At 34.7% G+C, this 7,663-nt stretch overlaps 1 protein-coding gene across 1 annotated transcript; it reads left to right on the top strand.

Annotated features, from left to right (window-relative positions):
- Positions 1-3,533: 3,533 nt before the first annotated feature.
- LOC105113240 (putative receptor-like protein kinase At4g00960) lies at positions 3,534-7,078 on the top strand. The gene is made up of 7 exons (XM_011009332.1): positions 3,534-4,365; positions 4,601-4,717; positions 4,816-5,018; positions 5,211-5,421; positions 5,577-5,814; positions 6,143-6,293; positions 6,396-7,078. The coding sequence occupies exons 1-7, from the start codon at positions 3,567-3,569 to the stop codon at positions 6,699-6,701; spliced, it is 2,025 nt and encodes a 674-aa protein (XP_011007634.1). The 5' UTR covers positions 3,534-3,566; the 3' UTR covers positions 6,702-7,078.
- Positions 7,079-7,663: the final 585 nt, after the last annotated feature.

Raw genomic sequence — 7,663 nt, 5'->3', positions numbered from 1 at the left:
AAACCATCATGGTGGGAATCTTTTTTTTTTGCGCGCAAATTCCGTTTGTAAAACCATCGTGAAATGGTTTTTTTTGTTTTTCTGACCGATATAACGACAGAATGTTGAATCACCGACGAAAGGTAACTTGACAGATGTAATCCGTCGGTGAGTGCGTCGGTAAAAATATCACCGATGAACTTCTAATCACACACCAACAGAATATTTCCGTCGGTAAAACTGTTAAATCTTGTAGTGATAAGGTACCCACGTGGGGTTTGGAAAAAATTCTTTGGCGAATGTTGAGCTCGGGTAAGTTGCCAAAGCCCATTAAAGATGAAAGTGGATCTGGGTGCACTATTGAGATCTCGGGTAAGTTGCCAAAGCCCATTAAAGAGATCTGAGTGCACTATTGAGACCCAAATATGCTAGGTTAGGGCATGACTGCTTGACCTTATAAGAGCACTAGAGTGCATGCCCAGCAAATTTGGTGTTGTGCATACGCCTAATGGGGTGCATTGGGTGTACATGCACTAGCGGATGCTCAATGCATTGCATGATGTCCATGCACTACACTGAGAGTTGCATTGGGTGTACATGCACTAGCGGATGCTTAATGCATTGCATGAAGTCCATGCATTGAGAGTCCGTGTGTCAATGCTTCTTAGGAGTTGGGCTAAGGTTACCATATTCAAGCTCATGTTTTTTGAATGTTTTTTTAGTTTTTTTATTTTTTAAAGAATTTTTTTAGCTTTATTTTAAGAATTTTTTTAGTTTATTTTATTTAAATCTATCAATAATTAAGATAACTTCATAGAAGCTTTAAAAAAAATCTCTCAAAACTCTAAAAAAGAAGATAAATCCTAAACTTATGTAATGCATGAGATTTAATAAATGTTTGTGTATTAATGATTGAGGTGAAGGTGAGGTGTAAGGGTGGAGTTGTTTATGTGACGTGATGCGGGTGCTCTTGGTTCTGTGATGCTTGGATGTTGTTATGAGATTCTTTGATTTGTTTTCAGTGGGTTTTTATCTAGAATGGTTTGGTGTCCTTTCTTCTGGTTGTGTTTTTTTTTTTTATTTTTTATTTATGTGTATTGGATAAAATAATTTTTTAAAAAAAGTTTTTTTTATAGAGAGTATATTAAAATAATATTTTTTTTAAATTTTTTTATTTTTTTATATAAACATATTAAAATTATTAAAAAATATTTTTCAGATGAAAAAAAATAAAAAAACAAAACTTGTAAATGCACTCTTTATCTTCAAGAGAGATGTGTTATATTAAAAAATCTTTAGTTGTGAGTTTAATTTCCTCGTTTTTATTGTATTAATATCAATTTATATCGGTAAGTTTGATTTTATTAACAAATCAAGTATCCCACCCCTTTTGTTTATCTAATTCCAATCTCTGATATGATATTGCTCTCGTTGATCACCTTTTTCTTGATATGAAAGCCCGGCAAAAGGCTTAAAATACATACCTAGAACGTACTATGATTTGGGCCTAATAGATGAAAGCCCAGAATATGGTGGAAAAAATCAATTTTGGTCCCTCTTCTCGTAAGATGTGGTTAAATCCATCCCTCGACAATATTTTGGTTCTGTTACACACAGAAAATAATCCAGAAAAAGCTTCCCGTATTTTAGAATTTGTCAACAAAGGCAGGCATCAATAAGCAAATCAGAGTCTAGAATCTATAGTCACAGAAGTGTCAACAATCTAGAATTGATGAAAATCCAGGGCAGTTTCCATCTTAGCAATCTCAAAATACACATGTTGAACTGGTATTTCAAATTCTTCAGAGGAGTTATAAATCGTGGCCATGAAAGATGACATTGTGCAGGAGCAGTTTACAGGTCAGTTGCAAGAAGTGAATTGAATTTAAGAGACGAGATTTATGAAGAAATCATCAGCAACAACCACAAATTTGCAAACAGCAAACAATTCTCAGCGTGCTCTTCCAAGTTTCAACACACCTAAAAATTATTAGGCTATAATTTGTAGGCATTAATCAAAGTAGGCTGATAGTTTGGTTCCTTGATCTTCCTTAGAGTCCCATTCGTTTTTGTAAGCTCCTAATCATTCCAAGAAACAAGACAAGGGACACGTAGCTACTGCGAAGAAATTTTTTTTGTCTGATCCGTTCTAATCATTCCAAGAAACAAGACAAGAGACACGTAGCTACTGCGAAGAAATTGTTTTTGTCTGATCCGTTGAAAAAAATTCTTTATATATATATATAACTAAAAACTTAAATCATCATTAGAAAAAGTCTGTTTCAGTTACTAAAAATCAATTTTTGATTTCCAAAACATTAATTCCAAACATTAAAAAATATTTTTTTTTATCGATATCAACTTATTGGATTAAAAATTAATAAAAAATAATGATTTGATAAAAAATAACTAAAAAATCAATTTTTATCTCATAAACATGAATAAACTTGTATTTTGCCAACATGATTTTGATAAAACAATTATTATTTTAACCTGAAATAGTATAAAACTTATTTTTTACTCTAGTTGACATCATTTGATTTATATTGCTTAATGAAAATGGTTTTGATGGAAAAAAGGGCAATTGAACCAATAAAAAAATATTTTGAATTTTAATATTTTGAATTTTTTAATTATTAAATATTAAAAAATCAATTTAATAATGTAATGCCATCGTGATAACACTAAAGACTTTTAAGCAAACAGTGTAAGCTGGCTGTATTATTTATTCCAGAAAACAAAGAAATGAGTTTTACTTCAAAGGAAGATGTTTGTTTCTGAAAGTCAATCGTGGGTTAGAATAAGTGTTTAAATAGTTTTTCAAAGAGGTTTCCTCTTGTTCAAATAGTAAGGATTTGATGATTTTGCACGCACTTCAATAATAGAGATCTTTTCTCCCCTTCATACTGGGGCTCAATTGCAGGAATCACATTTTACTCTTGATGAGGCAATCCATTTGTAATTTAATCCTTTATCCCTTTTCATGTTCTATTGATTGCCTTTTTTTTTAATGTGTATATTTGTGATATATTAAAGCAAAGTGAAGAGTCCCATCAACAGTCTCAAAAGCAATTTGGCAAGCCCGATTAGTTTAATATTTCAATATTACACAAATTTGAATGGGACATCATTGATGGCCTGTCCGTCGCGCATCAGGCAAATTCTTACAACAACCAGCGAATCAGAACCCTTAATTTCCCTTCTTATACATCACTTCTGTACAAAAACATCGATTGACTCTCTATTTGATATACTTAATTTCAATGTTACATCATTTCTGCCGTCCTTTCATATTATTGCTTGCTGGGGTGCTTTGGTCTGTACCGAAACACACGTTGTTTGACTCGGTACATTGCTTGTTGCTGTTGTTTGCGTCAATGATTGAAAGTGGATGTTTTTTTAAAGAGATATATGTTTTTTTTCAGAGATATAGCATTAAGCCGACATACCACTTGAAGTGTCGGTAAATGGCTTGGAATTAGATAACCCTTGCAACCATATTATATATTCTCCCCTGTGGAAAGGGAAAACTTTGTTCAAAAAATACATTTTTCCTAAGGTAGCTGAAAGAACACTTGGTCGCTAGAATGAATTCTCCGATCAAACTCCCCAATACAATCCTCCTATACTTGCTTACCCTCTGTATCATTACTAAAGCACAGAACCTCAATAACCCCAATTACCTCCATCATTTTTGCGACAACACAACCACTTCCACAACAACCTACAAGGACAATTTAAATACTCTTCTCTCATCACTTGCCTCTAATGCCACCAGCAACAGTATTGGATTCTTCAATGCCTCTGCGGGCCTGGAACCTGATGATGTCTACGGCCTCTTTTTCTGTCGTGGTGATCTTAGCACTGACGTCTGCCAAAATTGCGTGGCCAATGCCACCAGTGATATAGTTCAACGACATTGTCCAACCCAAAGGGTGGCTCTCATATGGTATGATGAGTGCTTCCTGCGTTACTCAAACAAGATCATGTTCTCCACCATGGAAAGAGACCCTAATTACACGTTGTGGAATGAAAAAAATCTAGCTGTCCCTACAGATTTTAATCGGATACTTGTGGACACTATAGGCACTGCAGTTTATCGGGCAGCAAATATGCCAGCAGGTGCTAAGAAGTTTGCAGCCACAAAAGCTAATTATACAACGGACGACAATCTGTACGTCTTGGTGCAGTGCACACCAGATCTATCTAGCCGCGATTGTCATCAATGTCTTCTAGCAGCTTATTCTGGGTTGGAAATTTGTTGTAATGAAAAGCAAGGAGGAAGAATCATGTTTCCGAGTTGTCTTGTTAATTTTGAAATGTATATAAATTACAATGAAACTTATGTCGAGGCTGCAGCCTTGGCACCATCACCTGTACCCCAAGGTAAGAGTTTCATTTTCTTCGTTGGGACTGCTTGATTTTCATGTTGCACCTGAGATCATAATAGGTTATTATCTACCTGTATAACTGCCTCATACAAAATGAATTAGGAATTTGTCTAATTGAATTAGTTCAGAAAGTTGGAATTAGTACTGCAATTTGTCTTTGCCTCATGTAAAGCACAATACACATTCAATTCTCTATAACGATGTTGAAGAAAAACATTTTTGCTATGCAGGAGACAAAAGAAGTAGCAAAAAAATTTGGATTGTAATCGGTGCAACTCTATCTACAATTGTCGGGGTCCTACTGTTCAGTTCTTTCGCTTACACCATGTGGAGAAGGAAGAAAAGAGGTAAAAAAAAAGTCTACCATTATTTATTAATCATGCTCCTGATAATCATCGTCGTCGTTGTTGTTCTAACTACTATTATTTCGTAATCTGCACCTTAGAGGAAATACGAAACAGCCAGGTGATTCAATTACTTGATATGGAAGGAAGGACAATTGAAGATGACTACTCGAATGAAATTATGTATGGGGAGGTGAAATCCCACGATTCTCTTTTGATCCAGCTAGATATTGTACTCAAAGCTACAAATCAATATTCTAATGAAAATAAACTTGGTCAAGGAGGTTTTGGCCCGGTGTACAAGGTACTCATGGCTCTAAAGTCCATATTTATATGGTTGGTAGCTGTACTAAATTGAAAAAGAAAAAGTCGTTTTTTGAAAACATAATTCAATCTTCACTATGCTTTTTGATTATTATGTAGAGATGACGCTTTTGTTTTTTGGTTCATCGAATATTTAATTGCTTATTAGTTTAGAAAATATATGTGCTTTCAGGGTGTAATGGAAGATGGTAAAGAAATCGCAGTTAAGAGGCTTTCAAGAACTTCTGGTCAAGGATTAAGGGAGTTCATGAATGAAGTCAATTTAATTGCAAGACTACAACACAGAAACCTTGTCAAACTCTTGGGATGCTGCCTCGAAAAAAATGAAAAGCTGCTTGTCTATGAATACATGCCGAACAAAAGTCTTGATGTCTATCTCTTTGGTTTGACTCTAAAACTTCAAAGAACCTGATACTGTATATTCTTTTTTTTATAAAAAAAATACTTGTAGTTGAATTTTTTTGCGTCTATGGGCAACCACAACCTGTTAACAGGGTGGAAAAACTAACTAATTGAACTTTCCATCGATGTTTCTTAGATTCTACCATGCGTGTGCAACTTGATTGGCAAAGACGGCTAAGCATTATAAACGGAATAGCTCGGGGGCTCTTGTATTTGCACGAAGATTCACGTCTCAGAATTATTCACAGGGACCTCAAGGCCAGCAACATCTTGCTTGATTATGAGACGAATCCAAAGATATCAGACTTCGGAATGGCAAGGATTTTCAGTGGAAATCATAGTGAGGCTAATACGAACAGAATTGTTGGAACATAGTAAGTATTACTCTCCATTGTGTCCAACGGCCTCTCCCAACCCTACCGGTCTAAACTTCAAATATATTACGAATGCTTCTCATCAGACTCCTCTTTCATGCTTAGTTGTTCTTTTAGTACCAATGGATTGTAGTCTTTTCTCCTTATATATATATAGCTTCATTAAAGATAGGCGCCATAACTTTGAACATATTCTGTGAACAATTAATTCATTGCTTTCCAGGAAAAAAGATCACACTTGGTGAATATTCCAAGCATTGCACAAAACCTTCACAACATTCACATGCCTCTAAATTGATTTTTTTGTTATTATATTTGGATTTAACAGTGGATATATGGCTCCTGAATATGCCATGGAAGGGCTATCTTCTGTAAAATCAGACGTATTCAGTTTCGGAGTTCTCATGTTAGAGATAATTAGCGGGAAAAGGAATGGTGGGTTTCATCTTTCGGAAGAAGGGAAAAGCCTCCTCAATTTCGTATGCTCCTATCCTTGCATTTCGTCCATAGAAAAGATATTACTCTACTATGTCTATCAAAGAAGAGTCTAATATTAATTCAGGACATTTTTAATATTTCAGGCATGGAAGCTGTGGTCTGAAGGTAAAGGACTGGAGTTGATGGACTCATTACTAGAGAAGTCAAGTGTAGCGACTGAGGTGCTGAAATGCATCCACATTGGGTTGTTGTGCGTGCAAGAAGACCCAGTAGACAGACCAACAATGTCATCAGTTGTTGTTATGTTGGCAGGTGATAACTTGAAAATTCCTATCCCTTCAAAACCTGCATTTTCTGTTGGTCGAGTTGTTGCGGAAGAAACTACATCATCAAATCAGAGAGTTTGTTCTGTTAACGAGGTCACTCTTTCTAACGTATTACCACGGTGATTGTGGAGCAACTCTTCGTTTTTTCTTGTAACAAGAATGAATGGTGGAAAGCAGCAGCTAATCAAATTTCTCAACAAGACACTTGGCTTTTTAAGATCAGATTTTGCTCGCAAAAGACGAATTAAGCCTTTCTGGGGATCATCGGGCTGAAGATCTCAACAAAGCCTAATTATATTGCACAGTGTGACACGGACGCATATCAACAAGTTTTATCCAAGAAGAAATCCGGATGCATTAAACAAGTTTTCCGCTGAAAGAGGACATAAATTTTTATTTGACCATTAGATCATGAAAAAATTCTACAAGAGTGTTCTACTGTTACGTATGGAGGTTGGCTGGCTAGACTAGTCAGCCAAGGTCAAGAACTGTCCAAATTCAGCTCAGAAGTTTCTGTTTAGAATTTTCTTCTTTTTTTTTAATTTTCCTGGTTAATTTTAGATTTCTTTCCTAGTTAGATTTTAAAAATTTATTTGATTTATATTTTCTAGATAGATCAGGTTAAGCTCCTATTTAAGTAACCGTGTTTTTGTTATTTTCCATGAGAGATTATTATTATTGACAATGAGATATTTCAAATCAAAAGTTCTCATACAATCTTACAGTTTGACATAAAATCCTCTCATAGATTTTTTCCAATAGCCTAGCAAAAGAAGCATTGCCAATTCTTAAAGAAAGATCCTGTCTCATGTCACGAAAGCCACCAATCAAACACTTTAGTGCGTTAAGTCAAAAAAGAAGAAAAAGCTTGTTCCTACTTCGAAATTTCTAGAAGAACGTGATGCAGACGGAAGCATATCAAGTAGAAAGATAGGCTACAAATAATTTTAAAATCTTATTTTATTTATGCAAAGTTAATCTGACCAAATCTACCTCCAAAAGGTTTATAATATTTTTTATAAGATATAAAATCCGACTTATAATAGAAAACAAAATCAAAATTCTAAAACATAAAAAAATAATAT

This window comes from Populus euphratica, unplaced genomic scaffold (genome assembly GCF_000495115.2).
Source record: "Populus euphratica unplaced genomic scaffold, PopEup_1.0 scaffold405.1, whole genome shotgun sequence".
In the NCBI taxonomy this organism is placed as follows: Eukaryota; Viridiplantae; Streptophyta; class Magnoliopsida; order Malpighiales; family Salicaceae; genus Populus; species Populus euphratica.
This window is presented reverse-complemented; position numbering and strand designations above follow the sequence as displayed.

Bases quoted from the DNA above. Each gene is read 5' to 3' on its own strand.
- LOC105113240 (XM_011009332.1), top strand. From the start codon at position 3,567: ATGAATTCTCCGATCAAACTCCCCAATACAATCCTCCTATACTTGCTT. The intron at 4,718-4,815 runs GTAAAAAAAAAG...TCTGCACCTTAG, and splicing joins GTGGAGAAGGAAGAAAAGAG to AGGAAATACGAAACAGCCAG. The intron at 5,815-6,142 runs GTAAGTATTACT...TGGATTTAACAG, and splicing joins AACAGAATTGTTGGAACATA to TGGATATATGGCTCCTGAAT.